This window comes from Microcaecilia unicolor, chromosome 4 (genome assembly GCF_901765095.1).
Source record: "Microcaecilia unicolor chromosome 4, aMicUni1.1, whole genome shotgun sequence".
In the NCBI taxonomy this organism is placed as follows: Eukaryota; Metazoa; Chordata; class Amphibia; order Gymnophiona; family Siphonopidae; genus Microcaecilia; species Microcaecilia unicolor.
In genome coordinates this window covers 371,654,339-371,681,601 of record NC_044034.1, presented here as the reverse complement: position 1 = coordinate 371,681,601, position 27,263 = coordinate 371,654,339, and the positions used below count along the sequence as shown (strand labels likewise).

Sequence of the window (27,263 nt, the reverse complement as noted above, 5' to 3'; positions counted from 1 at the left end):
GCTGTACTCCTATCACACAAAGTGCTAAATGGAGAAAATGACATCAAACTCTTCTACTACTTTCACAAGTTGGGATCAGAACGTATGACCCCTATTTTAGGTTCAAGAGGATTCAATCTCGGCACTGATATAGCCGTCTGTATTGGTTCTGGAGTGCACACATCCTTACATGTCCTGGTTACTCACAGCTAATGGGTTCAGAAACTGCAGTTCTGAAGATCACAAAACAATCAGGTATTTAGGATAACCGAAATACATAAGACTTGGCCCTATTTTCAGGACTGGAATGGAAAACCCCCTGCTGTAGTTTCTCCCGGATAAATGACACGATCACCCTCACCTTTCTTTTATCCAGTTTCTCTCTTGAGGTCATTAAGAGAACGTGGTTTGAGAGAGCAGATTTAAGAGTTCCCCCCTCCCCATACACTTTTACTAGAGGTTACAGTACATGCAAAATTTGGTTTCGGTAATTCCGTTGGTGGCTAAACACAGAATCTCACTTTTCACTCTCTTTCTAATGTAATCGAGAGTCATTGGGGGGGGGGGGGGGGGGGGGGGGGGGGGGGTGGGAGGAAGCCCAGTCCATGGGGAGTGTGGATGGAATCAAAAGCGGAAAGACAGTGCCCATGGGAGGTAGAGTGACAGCTCTGGGAGGAGATAAAAAGAGAATCAGAGAAATGATCTTTGGTTGTCTGCAAGCCTCTGTCAAGTGACCCGAAGAAGGGGGATCCTGAAGTGCCATTTTAAGTTTGGGCTATAATCAAGGGACAGTTGCTGACATATTTACAACAACTGGTGAAGGAGCCAGAGCTTTGGGCGGATTGGGGAGTCCGGCCCGTAAGTGGGATCTGGAGAAAGGAGAAGCATGCCCAAGGCTGGGGTACAGTCACGAAAGGAGGGCAGCCATAAGGGATCTGTGCCTGGTGGTAACTGAGTGCATTGAGAGAGTAGAAATAGCTCTGGGGTTTGTTTTATTGACCCTCTGTAGACCCCTGTCTGAGCTTTCCACACGGAGGTGTACAGAGGGTCTGTTCTTCTATGATCTTGTAGACCGCCTCCCTGAATTCCTGAGATATCCCTTCCCATGGGTATCGCTCCTGGGGAGGCATCAGAAGGCTCAGTTCAAATCTAATTCCCATGACCACAGCTTTCTGTCTATTAGGATGTAGGTGGATCTTTGGCCATTTTTGTTCCCACATATATTCTATTGAAAGCCAACCCAAATTAGTTCAGAGACTGAGTGTTACTTATGTGTGGATTACCTTGCAGAACAAATGACAGGTAAAGAATGAATTAGAAATAAAGACAGAGATAATTCCCAGAAATAAAGTGTTTATTCTTACCAAAATCAAATCTTCAATTTGGTACATTCATCAGACAGATTCTAGGTTCAACTGCACAGAGTTCTGCCTCTGAGGATGTGTTGGGGAAAGTTCCAACGATCTGCCAAAATCTCTTCTCTTTTATAGGCGCAGGACTACATGCAAGTCAATGGCAAGACCCCTGGTTTTTTTCCCTTAATATTGCCCAACCTCTGATTCATACTTTCCTTTCCGGCAGATGTCCATCTGTACCCTCTTCTTTCCGTTTTAGCTATTGCAAGATTTCCGTTATTGTCAACAACATGTTTTTTCTTGTTACAAAAATATCTGCACCTGTTTGTGACATTTCCGCTTTTGTCAACACTTGTTTTTCTCCCTCTTGATACAAAAATATCTTAATACTAGCATTTCAGTTTCATATCATCTTATGATCTGAGTGCCAATCTTATAGAAACACAGACTTCATTTTAAAAACCAAACTTCATCCATTTTTGTCCATTATTTCTACATCTTAGGTGTTATGTTCAATTTAACAGTTCTACCAGATTTTGTTAAGACCCATCATGCAGGCCTGCTTTTGCAGGTTCCCATCTATAAGGCCATTGGTGGGCTTTCAGGCCTAGTCAGGGCTGCTCAGCTGGCCAAAGCCCAGTAACTTGGCCCACCACCATTCCAGTGGATAGGCCTCAAGCTACAACACATATTAACAGGTTACATCTCTCCGGTTAAGCAATTTCTCACATGTGATCATAATTAATTTAAACCCCTAGTTATACAATTATTCAATTTTTCAGTTCCATTCTAATTGTTATTATATATGGATGACTATAAATTGTTACCTTTTTGCGTCTAGCATTCGTTTCCATATTACATTTACTCAAACCTCATTTAATTTATTACTACTTAATGTATACAATCCAGCATCACGTTTTGTACTGTCAGGGGAGAAAGATGCAGACTTGGCTGCAAACCATTCCAGCTTTGTGGAACTGCAAGTGAAAATGCCCGACCCCTGGTTGTTGGTGCTCCGGTTGCTTTCTCCACGCTGCGAAAGAACAGCATGTTGTGGTATATGTTTTAAAAGTGAATGAAGTGGGAAATGGACCACGGACTCCAGAAACAAGGGAAACAAACTCAATATTTCAAGAAGATGAACTTGACACAGGACTTGTGTTTCGGCCAATGGCCTGCTTCAGGAGTCAAGTCCATGACCAATAAATCTTCTTGAAGTATTGAGTTTGTTTCCCTTGTTTCTGGAGCCCATGGTCCATTTCCCACTTTGTTCACTTTTGCTGCACACCGTGGGATCTTCGAGTTCTCCACCGAGGTGGATTTTTTCTAGGTATATGTTTTAAACCAACACACTACGATGGAACTAGGGCTTGAGTGCTCAACGTGGATCACACAAACTTCACCATGTAAATAATTTGTTTATAAGGAGGAAAGACCTCTGTGGCACTGCTAATCCCAATAAGGAAAAAAAGCAGGCCTCACAAATCACCCTCCATCATCGGTCATAAAACCTCCTAATATACCTACAGTCAAACATTTAAATCAATTCTCCTTACCATAATATCAATTGATCATATATATACTAATGACAGACACCTATCTGATTCATAACTATAAGATAGTGACGGTAACTTCAAAGCTGGCCTTCTTAAATTAGGCTCCTGAAGAAGCTGTTTTCCAGGTGAAACAGACGGCTCCATTGAGCCGTAAGATTGCACCACTTATAGAAATGAATATGATAGGTGTCTGTCATTAGTATATACATGATCAACTGATATTATGGTATTGAGAACTGATTTAAATGTTTGATTTGGAGATTTTATGACAGATGATGGTGGATGATTTGCAAGGCTGGCTTTTTCCCCTTATCGGGATTAGCGGTGCCACCGAGGTCTTTCCTCCTTATAAGCAAATGATTTACATGGCGAAGTTTGGGAGTCTTGGGTGGCGAAGTTGGTGTGTGGTATATGTTTTATACAGATATTCTGGGCCAATCCCTTCCTTGTAGCGTTTAAACACCACTGGTCCAGAATGTAAATCATGCAGCACAGAAGAAATACTGCAGTCACATCTTTAGTCCATTAGTGAGTTTGCTATTGAGTTTTGTACTATCTGAAGCCCATGTGTTAAATTATTCAGTAAACACAAATAAGAGGCATTACAGCAGGGATGATAGTTATAATGAATTTCACATGAATGAAGAGCTTAGTTCCAAACCTGTGAAGTACAAAAAGCAGTTCTCTGGATAAATGCAAGCTGTTATTTTCAAGAGAGTTGAAGAAGATTAAACTGGAATACTACGGAAACAGAGGAAGAGATGCTGCGATTGAGGACTGTTGTAGGAATGTGTCCCGAATGACCGATATCTGTCCTTTTTACTTATGGAGTTCCGTTCATATTGAATTTTATTTACCTAACCACGCTGACTTGTGTCTCAAATAAGGCGGTACAATAAATTTTAATAAACATAAGAATTCAAGCCGACATCAGAAAGGTTCTGTACTTAACAGGTTTTGGACCTATATACAAATTTTGCAGCTCTAACACGGTGCATTTAACAGATACCGTTATTATTTACTTGCACCCTATGACTATCTATGAAGGTAGTATGAACTTACCTCTTCAAATTGCCTAAGATGAATTGGTTTCTAATTAGAGTGAAACATGGGGCTCAAATGAGAAAAGGGACATTCAAAAGAACCATATCCTCTATGTGCAAAAGTGCCTCGGAGGAGTGCAAAACAAGAGGAAAGCCAAGCTAATCCAGACCAAGGTCCATGAGCCGACCGTCCTGACTCCGACAGTGGCCAGCCCAAGTCATGTATATCCAGCACATCCAAAAAGCTAACCTATTTCTTCTAGCTCATTCACAATGGTTTTCTCAAGTCTACCTGGCTAATAATTTTTTATGGACTTTTCCTCCAGAAACATTGCCAATCCTCGAATTCCGCTATGTTTGTTGCCAGAGGTCATAGTCATGGTAACCACAGCTTAAGTACATGCAGTATGTGGGGGGGGGGGGGGGGGGCTATATATGATTTCTTTACAGTCTGCTGGTTTCTATTACACTACAGTTTGGTGACTGGAACTATATCCACAATAGTAACATAGTAGATGACAGCAGAAAAAGACCTGCACGGTCCATCCAGTCTGCCCAAGATAAACTCATATGTGTATACCTTACCTTGACTTGTACCTGTCTTTCTCAGGGCACAGACCGTACAAGTCTGCCCAGCAGTTTTTCCCGCCTCCCATCACCGGCTCTGGCACAGATCATATAAGTCTGCCCTCCCCTATTCTCGCCTCCGAACCACCAACCCCTCTTCCCCCCACCTGCTCCGCCACCCAATTTCAGCTAAGCTTCTGAGGATCCATTCCTTCTGCACAGGATTCCTTTACGATGGCCTCCAGGTCTGTGATTTTGTGCTCTCCTTTTTTCCATTAATTACATTAGTGGCTAAGCCACCTCTGGTTTGCTGGCTGTCTCTTGTACGATGACGTCTGGAAATTTTGGCTTCTGTGCCTCGAAGGCTTTCCTCATTACTCTCATCTGTTTCTGCTTGTTGGAGAGAGCAGCCTGTGCCTCCCCCTTCGCTTACTTTACATACCAGTCTAAGTAGGACTTGAAATTCTAATAAAAAATGTAAAGCCCCTTACAAGAGTCAAAGAAGACAATACTTCAAAACCAGAAGCCCAAATTCTTCTGAATTCCAATGGCTCTTCCAGTTGCTTTTAGGTAGCCAGCTTGGTTTATACAAGCAAATTGGCCCTTAATACAGAAGTTTTGGCAATGATTTTTACTTATTTCCAAAAACTGTCATTAAAACCTTCTTTACAAAATATCACACAGAGTCAAAAATCTGTAATTAATCAAAATGTATATTCTGCACATTGACTATCTCAGCAAACAAAACAGTACAAAAAAATGCAATATAACGTATCTAAGTTCTTATATCCATATACGCCCTATTATAAAACAAAATAAATCATTGCTGAGCCAGCCTTCAAAACCTCTTGCATATAACATGCTGAAACTTGAACGACAAATACAGATAGGCACAGAATTTTAAAAACAGGTGTGGTTACAAGGAACAACACATTATACTCGCCCTCATCTCCTCTCATGGCTTTTAGGACCTTTTTGGAGCCGATTCCCCCCCCCCCAAATATCTACCTCTCCACACCAGATATTTCACCAAGAATTCGGCCTGCTTGTCTGCCATCTTAAACCAGGGTTATTAACCCAATCCTCTCACTTTCATAAGTACATAAGTAATGGCACACTGGGAAAAGACCAAGGGTCCATCGAGCCCAGCATCCTGTCCACGACAGTGGCCAATCCAGGCCAACGGCACCTGGCGAGCTTCCCAAACGTACAAACATTCTATATATGTTATTCCTGGAACTGTGGATTTTTCCCAAGTCCATTTAGTAGTGGTATATGGACTTGTCCTTTAGGAAACTGTCTAACCCCTTTTTAAACTCTGCCAAGCTAACCACCTTCATCACGTTCTCTGGCAACAAATTCCAGAGTTTAATTATGCATTGGGTGAAGAAACATTTTCTCCGATTTGTTTTAAATTTACTACACTGTAGTTTCATCACATGCCCCCTAGTCCTAGTATTTTTGGAAAGCGTGAATAGACGCTTCACATCCACCTGTTCCACTCCACTCATTATTTTATATACCTCTATCATGTCTCCCCTCAGCCGTCTCTTCTCCAAGCTGTATAGCCCTAGCCTCCTTAGTCTTTCTTCACAGGGAAGTCATCCCATCCCCGCTATCATTTTAGTCGCCCTTCACTGCACCTTTTCCAATTCTACTATATCTTTCTTGATATGCGGCGAGCAGAATTGAACGCAATACTCAAGGTGCGGTCGCACCATGGAGCGATACAAAGGCATTATAACATCCTCACACCTGTTTTCCATACCTCTCCTAATAATACCCAACATTCTATTCGCTTTCTTAGCCGCAGCAGCACACTGAGCAGAAGGTTTCAACATATCATCAACAACGACACCCAGATCTCTTTCTTGGTCCGTGACTCCAAACATGGAACTTTGCATGACGTAGCTATAATTCAGGTTCCTCTTTCCCACTGCACCACTTTGCACTTGCTCACATTAAACACCATCGCTAGTTACTCCCATTTCTAAATCATTTATATCCACAATGAATACACATGGAATAAATTTGCAGGCACTGCCTCTACTGTGTGCAAATCTGTGTCATGCATATTCATTTGGGTGCCCAAAAAATCTGACTGGCTGTGTTGAGACCCCCTGCCAAAACAGAACTTTTCTTTCGCCTCTTCTCTTTCAGTGGATGGGCACACTGATCCTTCTGGATTACCTCCGCATGTAACCTTCAAGTGATCTCTAATGCCTCTCTGCTAAAATCCATGCAACCTTCCTTCCTGAGCAAGCTACCAAAACACTTATCACCTCCTGTTTAAATGACTGCAATCTGCTCCCAGTAAGTGGTCCATGGAACTTTCTGTAACACTGGGGCAGGGACATAGAAGACCCTCAGAGCACACTGGCTGAAAGGGTCCATGTTTCCTTCCTGTTTTTGCTATCAGCCTGCTGTTGATATTTGCTGAGCTCCGGCCGTCCCACCCATCACACAGGCCTGTTGAGATGTAACAGTGGCAAGAGGCACAGGAGGAAGAGAGAAAGGGGAGATGCCGGAATGCGTCTCCCCTGGTTGCAAGGAGACTTTTTAGAGACCAGATTGCTAAGTGGGCTAAATTAAAGAGCCCTAAGGGCTGCAAACTGCCTGCAGACTGTTTGCACCCTGTATTTACTATATGAAATGTATTCAAACCCTCACTGTATCTGAAACAAAGTCTACCTTATTTAGTAACCCACGAACTGTAACTGAACTGTGGACCTTATACCTAATGATGAAAAAATAGTTAATAACAGTATAGTAAGTTTCAGACGTCATATGTCACTACGGTATTGTCTTGGAAAACCACCATATCAAACTGTTCAGGGAAATCTTGTTGGATATGGTTTAATTATGTGGAAGAGAAACACGGGGCTGTCTGGAAAGCAGAAACAGTTTCAGTATCCATAACAGAAACAGACACCTGCATTACAGATAGATCTTTTAGGTTTCCTCAATTCCACCTCATCACATGACAGGGGGCTTAGTTGTGACCTTAAGAGAGAAATGGTGCTGCTTTGATTTCTCTTTGGAAAAAGGATCAGCACACAAACCTTTCAATACGGTGCCCTTGGAAAAACAGTGCTCAACTCAGATCACCTTATTTTAAAGGCAAACTCCCCTCCGATAGAAGGCAACAATGCAGTACAGAGCCACCAGGATTTCTTCTCCACTTTCAAGGACATTATCGGCCCATTCCTGCTTGTGTTTCAACAGCAAAAATAAAAGCAGAACCAGGCAATCTTAGACCATCCTGTCACTGAAAAGAACTGGCAAACGGCTGTATTTATGGGGGGCACCTGAGTGCAGGCCAATACAGTATCAACGCTTTCCCAGCTGACAGATATAAATACTACAATTATGTCCTCTGTCTTTATCATCCAGGGTAAGAACTAATTGCTTGTTTGCCCGTTCCAAAAATACTAGGACACTATGAATCTACAAAGTAGTAAATTTAAAACGAATCGGAGAAAATATTTCTTCACTCAACTTGTAATTAAGTTCTGGAATTCGTTGCTAGAGAATGCAGTAAAAACAGCTTAGCAGGGTTTACAAAAGGTTTGGATAGCTTCCTAAAAGAAAAGTCTATCGACCATTATTAAATTGACTTGGGAAAAATCCACTACTTATTTCTGGGATAAGCAGCATAAAATGTATTGAACTTTTTTGCCAGGTACTTGTAACTTGGATTGGCCACTGTTGGAAACAGGATGCCAGACTTGATGAACCTTTGGTCTGTCCCATTATGGCAATGCTTAAATTCTTATGTTCACACTGCAAGTCACCGGCATATGAAGGTCCATTTCACCATGCATTTTAGAACAGGCTCTCTGTTGGCAGATCCAGTTCTAAGGTACTAGCAGAATTTCAGACATCCCATCCCGACCTGGGTGTTTAAATTCTAAGTTGAACGTCATTTTTAACATACTGGCCCACGTCTCCCAAAGGGCTTTATTTACAGATACTTTTACATATATGTTCCTGGCTAAATCTTTGTGTTGTAACATAGTAACATAGTAGATGCCGGCAGAAAAAGACCTGCATGGTCCATCCAGTCTGCCCAACAAGACAACTCATGTTTGCTACTTTTGTGTATACCCTACTTTGATTTGTACCTGTGCTCTTCAGGGCACAGACGGTATAAGTCTGCCCAGCACTAGCGCCGCCTCCCAACCACCGGCTCTGGCATAGACCGTATAAGTCTGCCCAGCACTATCTCCGCCTCTCACCACCGGCTCTGGCACAGACTGTATAAGTCTGCCCAGCGCTATCCCTGCCTCCCAACCTCCAGTCCCGCCTCCCACCACTGGCTCTGGCACAGACCGTACAAGTCTGCCCCGCACTATCCCCGCCTCCCAACCTCCAGCCCCGCCTCCCACTACCGGCTCTGCTATCCAATCAACGGGGGCAATTCTGTGGCAGCTTATGAATGTGTGCGTTTTAAAATGGCAACATAGACCTTTATGTGCTGGAATGTATATCGCGCATGATCTAAAAGCCTAAACGGGTTACAAATAACATACGTTTTTAACCTGTTCAAGGAATGGAGTTGTAGCCTAATGGTTAGTGCAATCAGCTTCGATACTAGTGACCTGGGGTCAATTCCCAGTGCAGCTCCTTGTGATTCTGGGAAAGACACTTAACACTCCATTGACCCCCGTACAAAAACTTAGATTGTGGCCCCTCTAGAGACAAAGTACCTGCACATAATGTGTAAAGCGCTGCATACGTCTAGCAGCGCTATAGAAATGATGATTAGTAGTAGTAACCATCATCGTTCAGAACCGTTACACATAACAGTGAGAAATTCAGATCCATCAGAAAGGTTGCTTAAAACTTCTGCAAAGAGCCAGCAAAGATGTAGTTGATCACTGATAATAAACTCATAAAGAAGAGAACAGCGTAAGTCGGGTCCTGCCCCAGAGAACATTCTGCTGCAAGATTCCTCAGAGCAGACTTGGCAAGAGGTTATGCCAGCCATCTTAGAAACAGACATCTATTTTTCCTAAGGCTGTCAGAGCCCAGTATCCCTTGCCAGTTTTGCTTTCCAGGCAAGGGGGGGGGGGCAACAACTGGAAAATGAAGATGACGACCTGCCCTGATCCCTCCAGTGCAGCACTGCTCTATAGAAACAAATTTCTGAAAGCTGGATGTCCCGGGTAGCCATCTTTTGGACACATTCATTCTCTGTCTGAAATGGGGAACAGATGTCTATTTTTTGAACATGTCCTAGTCTCTCCCTCTTGGGATGTTCTTCAGTTTTAGACACACATATCTCAGCTTTGTTAAATCAGAATTCAAATGTCTATGCATGATAGACATCTAAGTGCCAGTTTATTCCAAAACAAGAACAGCGCTTCTAAAATAAGCCAAAAAAAAAAAAAAATACCTGATGGAAAAAGGGATCCAGAGAATTCTATGTACAACACAAAATATAATAAATCCAAATTCCACCCTTCTCACTATAACATTAATAATTTATTTAGAAGGAAAGATCTCAGTGGCCGCATAACTCCGTATGTGAAAACATTTTTATAATGCTTTTTTTTTTTGGGTGGGGGGGGGGGCTTTTATTTACTTCAAGTGCATCCCCCGTGGTGACGTGATGTTGACGTCACTTCTGGGGATGCCCTGATATCAGAGTCTGAGTCAGTTGCCACTTTGAAATTTTATGCTCGCAGGTCTGAGAATTATACCTACAGGAAAGCGAAAATACTTACCTGTAGAAGGTATTCTTTATTTTATTTACATTTGTACCCCGCGCTTTCCCACTCATGGCAGGCTCAAAGCGGTTTACATATACAGGTACTTATTTGTACCTGGGGTAATGGAGGGTTAAGTGACTTGCCCAGAGTCACAAGGAGCTGCCTGTGCCTGAATTGGGAATTGAACTCAGTTCCCCAGGACCAGAGTCCACCACCCTAACCACTAGGCCACCTTTGAGGAAAGCAGGTCTTTTATTCTCACATAACCCGCTTTGCTCAGTTCAGAGATTATAAAAAGCTTACAAGAGCTTTGTGGAGCGTGAGCCAAGCTCCACTGCCCAATCACGAGTGCCTTCCTGCCCGCTGCGAGAGCACGGTTCCCACGATACAATACTAAAGAATAAGAAATAAAACAGGAGACAACTCCAAGGGGAGGTGGGAGGGTTTGTGAGAATGTAAGTCCTGCTGTCCTCGGAGAATACCTGCTACAGGTTAAGTATCTTCGCTTTCTCCGAGTACAAGCAGGCTATGATTCTCACAAGTGGGGAATTCCTAGCTACCAGGCTCACCAAAAATAACAACCGTAGGTCAACTGTGCCTCACAACACCGAGGACATAACACAGATCAACCTGAAACTATATATAAACTGTATGAGAGTGCAGCTTGGAACAGAATAAAACAGGCCTAGGAGGGTGGAGTTGGATTCTAGACACCAAACAGATTCCACAGTACTGTCTGTCCAAACTGACAGTTGCATCGGGTATCCTGCTAAAGGCAGTAGTGCAATGCGAATGTATGGACTGAAGACTATGTTGCAGGTTTGCAAATTTCTTCAATGGAGGCTGACCGCAAGTGGGATAACGATGCAGCCATGGTTCTGACATTGTGAGCCTTGACATGACCCTCCAGTGTCATAAGTGAAAGGAATGCAGTTAGCCAATTAGAGATTGTGCGTTTCCTGATGGGATCAAAAAAAAAAAAAAGTTGGGTGGACTGTCTGTGGGGCTTAGCCTACTCCCAGTAAAAGGCCAACGCTCACTTGCAGTCCAAGGTGCTCTTGCCAGGATGGGCATAAGGTCGGGGAAAGAATGTTGGAAGAACAATCAACTGGTTCAGATGGAACTCTTGACACCACATTAGGTAAGAACTTGGGGTGCGAAGGACTACTCTGTTGTGATGAAACTGAGTGTAAGGTGCATCCACCACTAAGGCCTGAAGCTCACTGACCCTGCGAGCTGAAGTAACAGCCAAATAAATATGACCTTCCAGGTTAAGTATTTCAGATGGCAGGAATCCAGCGGCTCAAAAGGAGCTTTCATCAGCTGTGTGAGAACTACGTTGAGGTCCCATGACACAGGTGGAGGTATGACAGGGTGCTCTGACAAAAGCAAACCTCTCAGGAAGCGAACTAGAGGCTGTCCAGAGATGGTCTTACCCTCCTCAAGTTGATGATAAGCACTAATCGCCCTTATGGAGTTGGTCTTAAGGCCAGATTTGAAAAAGTGTAGAAGGTATTCAAGCAGGGTCCACGTAGGGCATGAAATAAGATCTAGGGCCTTGCCCTCACACCAGACAGCAAACTTCCTCCATTTAAACGAGTAGCACCTCTTAGTGGAATCTTTCTTGGAAGCTAGCAAGACCCAGGAGACACCCTTCTGAAGACAAGGGGAAGCAAATTCTAGGCTCTCAACACCCAGGCCGTGAGGGCCAGAGACTGGAGGTTGGGATGTAGAAGAGAGCCCTCATTCTGCATGATGAGGGTCAGAAAACATTTCAGTCTTCAAGGTTCTTCTGAGGATAACTCCAGAAGAGGGACCCAGATCTGTTGAGGCCAGTAAGGAGCAATCAGAACCATGGTCCCGCAGGCTTGCCCGAGTTTCAGCAAACTCTTCCCCATGAAGGGTATGTGAGGGTACATATAGAGGAGTCCTGTTCCCCAATGAAGGAGGAAGGCATCCAACGCTAGTCTGTCATGGGCCTTGAGCCACGAACAGAACTGAAGGACTTTGTGATTGCTGTGAGTGGCAAAGATATCCACCAAAGGGGTGCCCCACGCTTGGAAGATCTCCCGGGCGACGCCCATGTTAGAGAAAACTCATGCAGCTGCATGACCCTGCTCATTCTGTCAGCCAGGCTGTCATTTTTGTCCGTCAGATAAATGGCGCAGAGGAGCATACCATACCACACAGGTCGGTCCCGAGGGCCCTGCACAGCAGTCAGCGTCGAGGCACAACTGCTCCCAGTGTCAACAGGTCTAGCAGGCATACGTACCGATGTCGACATCAAGGATTCGGACCGGGTTCTAAAAATCTTCTCACGCTGAGCCTCTCTGGCCAACTGGGTCCTTTTCTTCATACGAAGACACCACACAGAACAGCTATGGTCAGGTCCTAGACGCTGAAGACACTAAGAAGAGGTGTCTGTACCAAAGATGGTCCGACTGCACTGGGTACAGCGCTTAAAGCCACTGAGAACTTTCATGGACATGGAAGGAAAAACTTCTGTGGCCAAATCAAACAACTTAATGGTGCCAAAAAAGGGACCGAGCACCAGGAAATAGAAGGGAGAGTCCAACCAGTGAAGGCCTAACAGCTGCTTGAGGAGGCGGAAAAAGAAAAGAAACTTAAAAGAACAGGAAATGCACTAAGACAATAAGGGGATGGGAAGAAGAGACCTGAAAATATGGGAAAACATGAACAAGCCAAAAAAAAAAAAAACTAGGGAAAAGGCACCAAGTTCTACCAGACCGAGCCATGAGCAGGGAAAAAAAAAAAAAAATCATGTCCTGACCTCACCGCGGTAAAAGAACTGCAGGAACCATGCTCTCGCGGCGGGTGGGAAGGCAGTCGCGCATGCACAGTAAAGCTTGGCTCGTGCTTCCACAAAGCTCATTTAAGCTTGTTATAAGCTCTGGACTGGGCAACGTGGGTTGCGATACCCACTTGTAAGAATCATGGCCTGCTTGTCCTCGGAGAAAGGTAAAATTATTATTGTTTTTATGTGGTTAGATGCACTAGAGGTACCAGAACAGTATTGGTTTTCACTGTTTTTATGGGGTTTTTTTGTTTTAGTGTGGCACTTGTTGGGCATTATGCAATGTTGAATGATGTACATAAGTACATAAGTAGTGCCATACTGGGAAAGACCAAAGGTCCATCTAGCCCAGCATCCTGTCACCGACAGTGGCCAATCCAGTTCAAGGGCACCTGGCACGCTCCCCAAACGTAAAAACATTCCAGACAAGTTATACCTAAAAATGCGGAATTTTTCCAAGTCCATTTAATAGCGGTCTATGGACTTGTCCTTTAGGAATCTATCTAACCCCTTTTTAAACTCCGTCAAGCTAACCGCCCGTACCACGTTCTCCGGCAACGAATTCCAGAGTCTAATTACACGTTGGGTGAAGAAAACTTTTCTCCGATTCGTTTTAAATTTACCACACTGTAGCTTCAACTCATGCCCTCTAGTCCTAGTATTTTTGGATAGCGTGAACAGTCGCTTCACATCCACCCGATCCATTCCACTCATTATTTTATACACTTCTATCATATCTCCCCTCAGCCGTCTCTTCTCCAAGCTGAAAAGCCCTAGCCTTCTCAGCCTCTCTTCATATGAAAGTCGTCCCATCCCCACTATCATTTTCGTCGCCCTTCGCTGTACCTTTTCCAATTCTACTATATCTTTTTTGAGATACGGAGACCAGTACTGAACACAATACTCCAGGTGCGGTCGCACCATGGAGCGATACAACGGCATTATCCAGAAGAGCAGATTTTGGCGAAACGGATGGCTTGGTAGAGCCTTAAATGCCGTTTGCCACTTTATTTAGCTATTGTGAGGTTTACCATATTCCAAGTAGGGAATTGTTCCCATACGGGGTTATGTGGCCACTGAGGTCTTTCCACCTAAATACATTATTTACATTATAGAGAGAAGGGTGGGATTTGTATTGTAAAATAAGCACCACTGGAATATATGAAAGGGGGCATCGGATTTTCTAAATGCTGGTACAGGTGGAAGGCTGATGTTCATAATACTCAGCACTTGATTCACTAAGCTCCCCCCCCCCCCCCCCACAATTCCTCGATACAGAATGGGAAAAGAGCCCCGTTGGAACAGGCCCTTAACAACAGAATCATACAAGATATCCCGGCAAATAAGGACTACAAAGCCCATTCAGCCACTCAGTGTAATGCCTCTTACTCTTTTACACTTTCATCTCAGTCAGAACTAGGGTCAGGTGCTGTAAAGCCTTCATTCACATCCACCCAGGGGGGTTTTCTGTTAATGTTATATGTCATCCTATACATCCATTGTAATAATATTCAGATATTCTTATTATGTTAACTATGACATTCTATGCACCTTATCTGTAACAACATTCTGTAATTTTACCATTAAGGGGATTGATGTTGTAATATAATGTAATCACAAAAAACGTTCTTCCTTTAAAATATTTAATTTCTTTTATTACAATCCATATATCACATAAAACCACTTATGCTGTGTAAGTTCCGGAACTTGCCCAGTCACACCCTTCACTTCACCACCCATTCACATAAACCTTGTGTGGGCACATTTCTATATATCCACAATCTGTGTACATGCTCCCCAATTGTTGTTTCCTCAATTTCAAATCTTCCACTTGTGTCTTAGATATCGTCCTTAAAGGTTCAAATTATAGTCCTTATAAATCATAAAAATCTTCTAAATCACATCAAGCAGGAGCACAGTGTTCACAACAAAGTCTCTCCAGCACTCTTCTTGGAGTAGTGTTAGTTCAGCAGAGTGAATCAGTGCAGTGTGTCAAGGGCTTCCTGGAATTTACATACTGTTTCCAGACTTTAAGCACCTTCTAACTCGTCACACCTTCTGGTTTTATGTGATATATGTATTGTAATAAAAGAAATTAAATATTTTAAAGGAAGAACGTTTTTTGTGATATAGTTTTGGGATCTGTTCTTCTAGTTTAAATATTTATCCCCAGTAATATATGTAACATAATGTAAGCCACATTGAGCTTGCAAATAGGTGGGAAAATGTGGGATACAAATGCAGCAAATAACTAACTAACTCCCTCTCCCCAACAGACCTAGAGGCATATTTTCAAAGCACTTAGCCTCCCAAAGTTCCATAGAAACCTATGGAACTTAGCCTCCCAAAGTGCTTTGAAAATATGCCTCCTAGTCTAATGACTACAGCCCCTTTCAGAACCCTGCACTGAATCTGGCCATTAGGTGTCACCCTGATGAAATTCCCACAGCTCCCTTCCCTGCCCCCTAACGAGCAGTGGACATTATCACCACTCACAAATCAAACTCGGGTATGTTGTGTGGCAGAACGTTTCTTCTTGTTTTAATATCAGCTTTACTTTCACTTTCCACACTATCCAGAATCCTCTACCCTTTCTTGGTAAATGAAACTACTGGTTTTGCTTTCTCCCCTGGAGCTGCTCTATGCATCCACCACCGGTCTGGAGAGAAATATTTCCTTTATGTTACTCATGACTCTCTCTCTTTGAACCTCTTGGACATTTATAACTTTGATACATCAGGATCACTCTGCTACACATATTTTGATCCTTCCTTTCTCAGAGCTTATTCTGCAAAAGGTACAGATAGCAACACCTCCCCCCCCCCCCCCATTCCCCTCGTTGTCCTGTGGCTCTTTCAGCACACTGACTCCTAATGCGAAGGAGCTACTGGCTGGCAATTGATAGAGTCTGGTGATGACAGAGAGAACTGAATAACCTTAGACCCAAAGTTCCCAAGTTATAAGTCTGGAACTGATATATTTGACCATGATCTCTAAACCCTCATCTGCTGTCACAACTGATTTGCGAGGCTATTTGAATTCAAGTGTGGAGTGGAGGAGTGGCCCAGTGGTTAGAGCACCGGTCTTGGCCGGTTCAAATCCCACTGCTGCTCCTTGTGATCTTGGGCAATTCACTTAACCCTCCATTGCCTCAGGTACAAACTTAGATTGTGAGCCCTCCTGGGACAGAGAAATATCCAGAGTACCTGAACGTAACTCACCTGAACTACTACTGAAAAAGGTGTGAGCAAAATCTAAATAGATAATAAATAATAATAATAATAACAACATTCCATGTAGAACCCCAAAGAATAGCAAGATTCTGGAATCCTAAAGAGTGACTAGATTCCATGCAGAGTCTCAGAGTAGCAACTGGAGTGGAGGAGTGGCCTAGTGGTTAGAGCACTGGTCTTGCAATCCAGAGGTGGCCAGCAGGGTTGCCAATTGGGCGGTTTTCCGCAACCCGCCGCGGGAAATTTTTGCCTGCGGCGGGTTGCGGTTTTTTGGGCTTCGGGGCGGTTTTTTAGGCGGCTTTTTCGGCCGCGGGGGGCGGGGTTAGTGACGTGTTTGGGCGGGGTTAGTGACGTTTTGGGCGGGGTTAGTGATGTGGGAGGCGGGGCCGATGACTGGGGAGGCGGGGCCGGTGACGGGGAGGCAGGGTTGATGACGGCGGGGGCGGGGTGATGACGCGGGGGTGGGGGTGTCAGGGGCGGGGTCTGAGTTTGGGCGGGTTTTATGCCAGATTGGGTGGGAAAAAAATTTTCCACCTGGCAACACTGGTGGCCAGGTCAAATCCCACTGCTGCTCCTTGTGATCTTGGGCAAGTCACTTAACCCTCCATTGCCTCAGGTACAAACTTAGATTGTGAACCCTCCTGGGACAGAGAAATATCCAGAGTACCTGAACGTAACTCACCTTGAGCTACTACTGAAAAAGGTGTGAGCAAAATCCAAATAAATAAATGCACATTTAATATAGGCTTGCCCAGTTACTGAAATCTAAATAAAATGCCTAAAATCAATTCATGTGCGCTATATAGTACAGGTAGTGTAATCAGAGTAGATGAGCTAAAAGTTACAAACCGTGGAGGTACCAGTTCAAACTCTCCATTTTGTAACCTCATGAACACAACAGACAATAACTCATTGAGTTCTAAGGCACTGTAATTACAGTATCGCTTTTCATGCACGCTGAAAAAAAAAACTACAGTAATATTTCTAAATGTCACCATGAAAAACAACTGTTAGTTATATAAGCTTTTTAATTAGCCAGATATATAGTGCTCTTGGGGCAGAGGGATCATCAGGACATGAACGCACAAGTGGTAAAACCTGTTTTAAAATAGGAAACGCCTACTGAAAGAATTCTACTAGTTTCAACAACAGAAACTGACAGAAATGTCAGCAAATTAAAGGTGCTCTCGTGGAGTGGAGAGCAGTCTAATGCTCTGCATCTCTCACTGGTGCTCCATATGACCTTCACCCGTTACTGTCTCAGGTACAACGTAGGTAATACGCAAGTCACTTAACCCTCCACTGCCCCATGTAAGCCGCATTGAGCCTGCCATGAGTGGGAAAGCGCAGGGTACAACTGTAACAAAAATAAAATAGATACTATTGGAGATTCTACATGGAATGTTGCTACTATTGGAGATTCTACATGGAATGTTGTTAGTGGAATAGCAACATTCCATGTAGAATCTCAAATAGTAGCAACAGTGGAGGAGTGGCCTAGTGGTTAGGGTGGTGGACTTTGGTCCTGGGGAACTGAGGAACTGAGTTTGATTCTCACTTCAGGCACAGGCAGCTCCTTGTGACTCTGGGCAAGTCACTTAACCCTCCATTGCCCCATGTAAGCCGCATTGAGCCTGCCATGAGTGGGAAAGCGCAGGGTACAAATGTAACAAAAATAAAATAGATACTATTGGAGATTCTACATGGAATGTTGCTACTATTGGAGATTCTACATGGAATGTTGCCACTATTGGAGATTCTACATGGAATGTTGCTACTATTAGAGATTGTACATGGAATGTTGCTACTATTGGAGCTACCATTGGACATTCTACATGGAATGTTGCAATTCCACTAGCAATATTCCATGTAGAAGGCTGCGCAGGCTTCTGTTTCTGTGAGTCTGACGTCCTGCACGTACATGCAAGACGTCAGACTCACAGAAGCAGAAGCCTGCGCGGCCACATTGGTGATCTGCAAGGGCCGACTTCTACATGGAATGTTGCTAGTGGAATAGCAACATTCCATGTAGAATCTCAAATAGTAGCAAGAGTGGAGGAGTGGCCTAGTGGTTAGGGTGGTGGACTTTGGTCCTGAGGAACTGAGTTTGATTCCCACTTCAGGCATAGGCAGCTCCTTGTGACTCTGGGCAAGTCACTTAACCCTCCATTGCCCATGTAAGCCGCATTGAGCCTGCCATGAGTGGGAATAATAAAAATTATGTCTGCATGACGACACTGGTGGAGTGACTGGATGCTCTTTTTTTCCAACTCTGTCCCTGTCCTTGTTTGATCTCCTTCATATATATGCCCCTCGCACATGGGGAGGGCAACTTTCTTCAGACCCGTATGGTCAGTGCTTGCCTGCAACAGTGACTGTGCTCTAATGGTGCCTCTTGGGCACATGGATTTTCTGTTTTCCCTGTTCCGTATCCAGCCATCATCCTCCAGGCCAGGGAGAGCAACAGACCCTGGTCTCTGGCTGTGTTCATTTTTCCTCATTAGCTGAGTCCTTAACTGCTCCGCTTGGCTTCACTTTGTCTCTTGTAACCTAGGTAGCTGTTATGAGTACTTTTACGATTTCTCTCTTCAGTGGCAATGACTGTTATTTCCTTTCTGGTGTCACCTTCCTCTGTGATACAGCTTCACAGCAAGTGTTAGTGTCTTGAGTGATAGAACTGTGACCCCTGAGAATTGTACTAATGGTTCACAGAGCAGAGCACTGATATAGTGGAATTTCAAATTGTACAGAGAAAGGCAATTAAAATGATAAAGGGGGATGGGATGAGTTCCTTAAGAGGAAAAGCTAAAGCAGCTAGGGCTCTTCAGCTTGGAGAAGAGACGGCTGAGGGAAGATATGATAGAGGTCTATAAAATAATGAGTGGAGTGGAACAGGTAGACGTGAATTGTTTGTTTACTCTTTCCAAAAATAGGTCTAGGGGGCACACAATGAAGCTACAAAGTAGTAAATTTAAAACTAATCTGAAAACATTTCTTCACTCAACGTGTAATTAAACTCTGGAATTCATTGCCAGAGAATGTGGTAAAAGGAGTTAGCTTAGCGGGGTTTAAAAAAAGGTTTGGCTAGCTTCCTAATGGAAATGTCCATAGACCATTATTAAAATGGACTTGGGGAAAATTAACTATTTCTAGGATAAGCAGCATAAAATGTATTATTGTACTGTTTTGGGATCTTGTCAGGTACTTGTGACCTGGATTGGCCACTGTTGGAAACAGGATGCTGGGCTAGATGGACCTTCGGTCTGTCCCAGTATGGAAATTCCGATGTACCCTGAATTAAGTGTTCTAAGGATCATCTAGGTGAGGACACCAAGAAGGAACAGTGCAAGCTGCTCGGGCTCCAGTTAGGGAGGGGGTTATCTGGTGGTGCAATCACCACTATGCACCTGTCATTTCCTTACTTGCTATGAGAATCCTCTGAGGGAGCTTGAAAACTTGTAGCACAGATGGAAAGAGCAAGGTGCAGTTGTGCAACTTCCTGTCACTGTTAAAGGGAAAGGGACCTAATAGACCACCTTTCTGTGTTTTGTTTTGTGAGTTTACATAGTCTATACAGGTACTTATTTGTACCTGGGGCAATGGAGGGTTAAGTGACTTGCCCAAGATCACAAGGAGCTCCAGTGGGAATTGAACCCAGTTCCCCAGAATCAGAGTGTGCTGCACTAAGCACTAGGCTACTCCTCCACGAGCAACATTCCATGTAGAAGCCTGCCCTTGCAGATCGGCAACGCGGCCGTGCAGGCTTCTGTTTCTGAGAGTCTGACGTTCTGCACACTCAGGCTTCTCTTTATGTGAGTCTGATGTCCTGCACATATGTGCAGGACGTCAGACTCACAGAAACAGAAGCCTGCGCGGCCGCGTTGCTGATCTGCAAGGGCAGGCTTCTACGTGGAATGTTGCTAGGGGAATAGCAACATTCCATGTAGAATCTCAACTAGGGAAAGGGACATGGGACTTAATATACCACCTTTCTGAGGTTTTGCAACTACATTCAAAGCAGTTTATATATAATCAGGTACTTATTTTGTACCAGGGGCAATGGAGGGTTAAGTGACTTGGCCATAGTCACAAGGAGCTGCAGTAGGAATTGAGCTCAATTCCCCAGGATCAAGGACCACTGCACTAACTACTAGGCTACTCCTCCACTAGCAACATTCCATGTAGAATCTCAACAGAATCTCAAATAGTAGCAACATTCCATCTAGAATCTCAAATAGTAGCAACATTCCATGTAGAATCTCAACAGAATCTCAGATAGTAGCAACATTCCATGTTGAATCTCAAATAGTAGCAACAGAATCTCAAATAGTAGCAACATTCCATGTAGAAAGCTATTGAAAACGTACCTCTTCAAACAAGCCTACCCCAACAACCCAACTTAAATCTCGAACCTAATCCACACCACTAGCACCACCCATACTCCCATCCTCTCCCCCACGTCTTGTCCTATTGTCCTACTCTCTATAACTGGGTTACCTTTGTGATATGTTGTACCATAGTCTGTTTTATCTCTGTGATACTTTGTACCTTACCTTGTAAGCTGCACTGAACCTGCTAGCGAGTGGGAAAGAGCGGGGTATAAATGCTATAAATAAATAAAAATAAATAGAATCTCAAGAGTCTCAAATAGTAGCAAAATTATATCTAGAATCTCAAATAGGGAAAGGGAACTTTGATATACCAGCTGTTTTTGCTACTACATTCAAAGCAGTTTGCATAGTATATACAGGTACTTCTTTGTACCTGGGGCAATGGAGGGTTAAGTGACTTGCCCAAGATCACAAGGAGCTGCAGTGGGAATTGAACCCAGTTCCTCAGGATCAAGGTCTACTAAACTAGCCACTAGGCTACTCCTCCACTAGCAACATTCCATGTAGAAGCCTGCCCTTGCAGATCAGCAGTGTGGCTGCACAGGCTTCTGTTTCTGTGAGTCTGACGTCCTGCATGTCAGACTCACAAAAACAGAAGCCTGCACGGCCGCGTTGCTGATCTGCAAGGGCAGGCTTCTACATGGAATGTTGCTAGTGGAATAGCAACATTAACATTCCATGTAGAATCTCAAATAGTAGCAACAGAATCTCAATAGTAGCAACATTCCATGTAGAATCTCAAATAGGGAAAGGGAAATGGGACTTGATATACTGCCTTTCTGAGGTTTTTTGCAACTACATTCAAAGCAGTTTGCATAGTATATACAGGTACTTCTTTGTACCAGGGGCAATGGAGGGTTAAGTGAGTTACCCAGAATCAGAAGGAGCTGCAGTGGGAATTGAACCCAGTTCCCCAGGATCAAGGTCCACCACTCTAACCAGGACGTCAGACTCACAGAAACAGAAGCCTGCACGGCCGCGTTGCTGATCTGCAAGGGCAGGTTTCTACATGGAATGTTGATAGTGGAACAGCAAAATTAACATTCCACGGAGAATCTCAAATAGGGAAAGGGAACTTTGATATACCAGCTGTTTTTGCTACTACGTTCAAAGCAGTTTGCATAGTATATACAGGTACTTTTTTGTACCTGGGGCAATAGAGGGTTAAGTGACTTGCCCAAGATCACAAGGAGCTGCAGTGGGAATTGAACCCAGTTCCCCAGGATCAAAGTCCACTAGGCTACTCCTCCTCCAGTGTTAAGAGCTTTCAGACCAGATGAGGCTGCTCCAGCCAAAGCAACGCAAGAGATCCTGGCAAAGTGCACAAAGCACAACAGTAAAAGGGGGGGGGGGGGGGGGGGGGGGTTGACTGATCACTTGATTTGGGGTCTTTTCCACCCCTTTACTGTTGTGATCCTGTGGACAGTGGGAACCCCATTTGTGTTTCTTAAACTGCAGCATCAGCATCACTTGTTATGATCAAGGTTACAAGAACCCCCTCCCCCTCCCCCTCCCCAGACACTGACCGAAGTCGATGAACTGCTTGATGGAGAGCGGCGAAGGGGAGAAGCGCGAGAAGTACTCGATCTGTTTGGGAACCGAACTCCTCAGCAGCCGCCCCACCAGCCTCATGACGCCGCCCAGCCGTTGCTCACCCGAGGAAACAGGGGGCGGAGGGAGGGAGGGGGCCGGTCACCGACGGAGCCACATGACGACGAACCCCGAACCGCCGGCGGCCAAGACGCGCGCGCCGCCGCTCTCTGCTGCCCTTCCCGGCTCCTCCACACAGGCGCTCTCTGTCATGGGCCCCGTCAGCAGCGGCGCGCGCACCTACCTACGCACAGACACGCGCGTCCAGGCCTCTTTCTCCACGCTGATTGGCTGCTGCGCCGACACTCCTCCTCCGCCGACGCACGGGAACGAGACGCAGAGCGCAGCCTCTCATTCCAACGAGCCGAAGTGACGTCAAAACGTTGACGCCAGGTTACATTAGTCTGTGTTTCCCCCCTTCCCCGCGCAGCCGTCGTTCTGTGTGCACTCAACACAAAGCGAGCCAACCTATGCGTTGTTCTTCTTTATTGTTGGTGGCATTTTTTTTTTATTTAATCTCAGTTATAGGAGGAGTAGCCTAGTGGTTAGCGCAGTGGACTTTGATCTTGGGGAACTGAAGTTCAATTTTTTTTTTTTTGTTACATTTGTACCCCGCGCTTTCCCACTCATGGCAGGCTCAATGCGGCTTACATTGGGCAATGGAGGGTTAAGTGACTTGCCCAGAGTCACAAGGAGCTGCCTGTGCCGGGAATCGAACTCAGTTCCCCAGGACCAAAGTCCACCACCCTAACCACTAGGCCACTCCTACTCCCACTGCAGCTCCTTGTGACTCTGGGCAAGTCACTTAACCCTCCATTGCCCCTGGTACAAAATAAGTACCTGAATATATGTAAACCGCTTTGAATGTAGTTGCAAAAACCCCAGAAAGGCAGTATATCAAGTCCCAGTTCCCTTTCTATTTTCAAACATGCCAGCTTGTGCAGCATACACATTATTATTATTATTATTGTTTGCATTTGTATCCCACATTTTCCCACCTCTTTGCGGGCTCAGTGTGGCTTACAATAAGATATGAATAATGAAAATACAGTTGTTACAACTTGGTTATGGGTTACATTGTACAAGTTATGCGAGATAATCGAATTATCATTAGGAATATCACAATGGGACATCAACATTGAGACATTGGGAGGAGACAATGGGAAGCTTAAGGGCAGTGTTAAGACACAGAGGCACATGGTGTACATATTTCTGTGAGTAAATGTATGAGTAATGTGGAATTATGGGGGATGAGAGATCATAAGTGGATGTGTGATGCATTGATGAAATGTGAGTGTGGACTCTATGTGTTTTGGTTATTTCCGTAAATTGTCTCAAATAGATGGGTCTTCAGTAATCTGCGGAAGGATGCTTGTTCGTGGATCGCTCTTAAGTTGCGTGGCAGTGTGTTCCAAAGCTGCGTGCTCGTGTGAGAAAAGGTTGACGCGTGTAGCGTCTTGTATTTCACGCCCTTGAAAGTAGGGAAATGGAGGTTGAGGTATGTTCAGGAAGATCTCCTAGCATTTCTGGGTGGTAGGTCAATCAACTCGGACATGTAGGCTGGGGCTTCGCCGTGAATGATCTTGTGGACTAGTGTGCATACCTTAAAAGTGATGCGTTCCTTCAGTGGAAGCCAGTGTAGTTTCTCTCGTAGTGGTGTTGCCCTTTCATATTTTGGTTTTCCAAAGATGAGTCTGGCTGCTGTGTTCTATGCTGTTTGGTTTCCTCAGTGTTTGCTCTTTGCAGCCTGCGTATAATGAGTTGCAGTAATCCAGATGGCTGAGGACGAGGGATTGCACTAGGTTACGAAAGACAAATCTTGGGAAGAATGGTCTTATCCTTTTCAGTTTCCACATGCAGTAGAACATCTTCTTACTTGTGTTGTTTGCGTGGGTTTCAAGTGTTATGTGGCGGTCGATAGTGACTCCAAGGATTTTTAGCGTTTTTGAGATTGGAAGGTTTAGGTTTGGTGTATTTATCGCGTTGAATTCGTTAGTGTTGTATTGGGAGGTGAGTACCAGGCATTGAGTTTTTTCTGCATTTAATTTCAGACGGAATGTGTCTGCCCATGTGTTCATGATGTGTAGGCTTTGATTGATTTCGTTGGAGATTTCTTTGATGTCTTGTTTGAAAGGGATATATATTGTCACATCATCAGCGTATATATGTGGATTGAGGTTATGGTTTGATAGGAGTTTTGCTAGAGGGATCATCATTAGGTTGAAAATAGTTGGTGAGAGAGGTGATCCTTGTGGAACTCCACATTCAGGTATCCATGCCGTGGACGTGGTTGAGTGTGATGTGACTTGATACGAGCGCAGGGTTAGGAACCCCTTGAACCAGTTCAGGACATTTCCTCCAATGCCGAAGTATTCAAGTATGTGTAGTAGGATTTCGTGGTCGACCATGTCAAAGGCGCTTGACATGTCAAATTGTAGGAGGAGTATATTGTTCCCGGTTGCTATTATTTGTTTAAATTTGGTCATAAGGGTGACTAGTACTGTTTCTGTGCTATGGTTCGACCGGAATCCGGATTGGGCATCATGCAGTATTGAGTGTTTGTTTAGATTGTTTGTGAGTTGTTTGGTTACCATTCATTCGGTTATCTTGGTTATTAGTGGTATGGATGCTACTGGCCTGTAGTTGGTAATTTCGCTCAAGTTTTTCTTTGTATCTTTAGGAATTGGGGTAAGATTTTTCCTTTTTCTTTTGGGAAGAGTCCATTTTGTAGCATGTAATTTACATGGTTCGTTAGGTCAATTATGAATTGTTGAGGGGCTGATTTCATGAGGCTGTTTGGGCATGCGTCTAGTTTGCAGTTGGATTTGGCATATCTTTTGAGAGTTTTAGAGATGAGGTCTTCTGATAGTGGTTCGAACTCGGTCCAGGTTCTGTCTGCTGGGTGTGCTCCTTCTTCTGGGTCCAGACAGTCTAGAAGAGTGGCGTATTCTATGGGACTGGCGGGTATTTTGTGTCGTAATAGTATAATTTTCTCCTTGAAGTACTTCGCAAGGCTGTCGACGTCTGGTATGTTTTTACCGTTGTTTGTAACTGGTGTGGTATCTAGCAGTTTGTTCACGAGGTTGAAGAGTTTATGTGTGTCTTTGTAATTTGGTCCTATTATTGTTTTGTAATGTTGTCTTTTTGTCTGTTTTATGGTGTATTTGTATTTTCTCCGAAGTAATTTCCAGTCGTTTAGTGTTTGTTCGTCTTTCTTTTTGTTCCAAGCTCGTTCTAGTTTCCTGACTTGTGTTTTAATTTTTTTCAGCTCTTCGGTGAACCATGGGTTTGCTTTTTTCCTGTGTGATGTTCTGGTTTGGGTTGGGGCGATTTTGTCTAATGTTGTTGTACATAGCTCATCCCATTCTTGGAGGAACTATAATAACTTTTCCTAGGTAGTGCTCTTTCATTATTGCTTACCAAGTATTACATATTTAGGATACATGCCTTTTAAACATAGATTGTTTAAATTCATTTATCTAGACCTTACATGCACATGGTATTTTCCTTGTTAAACCCAAGAGCAAACAATTTGGTATAAACTATGTTGTTTATGACTTTACTTGTTTTCTACCTCTAGGGTCCTACAGATCTGTACATTTGCTGTGGTTATTTTCATGAGTAAAAACAGTTGGGTGTGCTTGTAGGAAGGGAGGGGAAGACTTCTTGGAGTATGTAAAAAAAAAACTTTTTATTTTGCCATGTTGGACGGTTCACTGTTTTTTCTTAGCCTGTATGAAGCTTATCAACCAACAGATTGTGCTTTGAATAAAGATGATTAAAACATTTAAAAAAAAATATGTTTTGGATGTTACCGAATTCTGTTATTCTGTCTCAACGTAATTCCAGTTTTGGCACAGTATAAGCAGGGCTTTTTTTGAGGGGGGTACTTGGGGGTACTGAGTACCGGCACCTTTTCCATTGTCTGCTCAAATTGACCCATGATCCACAAGTTTTAATGAAAGAGCTCAGGCTCTACACACCAATTCTGCCTTGTCATAGATTCTGTGACTGGTTGCTGGGGGCCTGGCTATTGTGGGTGGGTCCCTCAGTGATCACCCCACTCCTGAGTACCGGCACCTTTTTTACTAGAAAAAACGCACTGAGTATAAGTCAATACAAGGACAAAATATAAGAAAACCAATGGACTCCATTAGGAGCTTATTTATTTTATTTTTGTTACATTTGTACCCCACACTTTCCCACTCATGGCAGGCTCAATGTGGCAGGCAATGGAGGGTTAAGTGACTTGCCCAGAGTCACAAGGAGCTGCCTGTGCTGGGAATTGAACTCAGTTCCTCAGTTCCCCAGGACCAAAGTCCACCACCCTAACCACTAGGCGAGTGGAGGAGTGGCCTAGTGGTTAGGGTGGTGGACTTTGGTCCTAGGGAACTGAGTTCAATTCCCACTTCAGGCACAGGCAGCTCCTTGTGACTCTGGGCAAGTCACTTAACCCTCCATTGCCCCATGTAAGCCGCATTGAGCCTGCCATGAGTGGGAAAGCGCAGGGTACAAATGTAACAATAACAACAACTCCTCCACTCCCAGTGTGCTTATAGCTCATTTAGATATATTGAAACAAATGAAAGATCTACGTACAAGAAAATATTCATTTTTAGTAATTTCACTTATGATACTTGTCCCTGAAACATGCTCAAAACAGAATAATCCATTTGTACAAAAGAAATGAGATGAAGATGTTATTTCATTTGCCCAATAAAAGGAGAGTTTAATTTTACTTCCAGTCTTTATAACACCAGGCTTCCAAGGCAGATTACAATAACAGTTAATTTATTTCATGACTAGCCGTTGAGCCCGTAAAAACGGTCTAGTAAAGGAAGGGGGGGTTGAAAGGCCCCCCCGGCTAGGCCGCCGCTGCCCCCCCCCCCCCGGAGTCCCATCCGCCACCCCCCCCCCCGGGCCGGGTACTTGGCTTCACTATTCAAACCGGCGGAACGCAGCACACAGCTCATCTGAGCTGCCGTCGGCCTTCCTTCTTCTCTGCGTGTGATCCGCCCTT

The 27,263-nt window shown here is 44.1% G+C and overlaps 1 protein-coding gene across 1 annotated transcript in view; it reads right to left on the bottom strand.

The window, feature by feature from the left end:
* PDK3 (pyruvate dehydrogenase kinase 3) overlaps positions 1-22,458 on the bottom strand; it is a 108,144-nt gene extending 85,686 nt beyond the window's left edge. The window contains 1 exon segment of the mRNA XM_030202367.1: positions 22,180-22,458. Within this exon segment, the coding sequence (XP_030058227.1) occupies positions 22,180-22,285 (106 nt within the window). The 5' untranslated portion in view covers positions 22,286-22,458.
* Between the last annotated feature and the right edge of the window lie 4,805 nt (positions 22,459-27,263).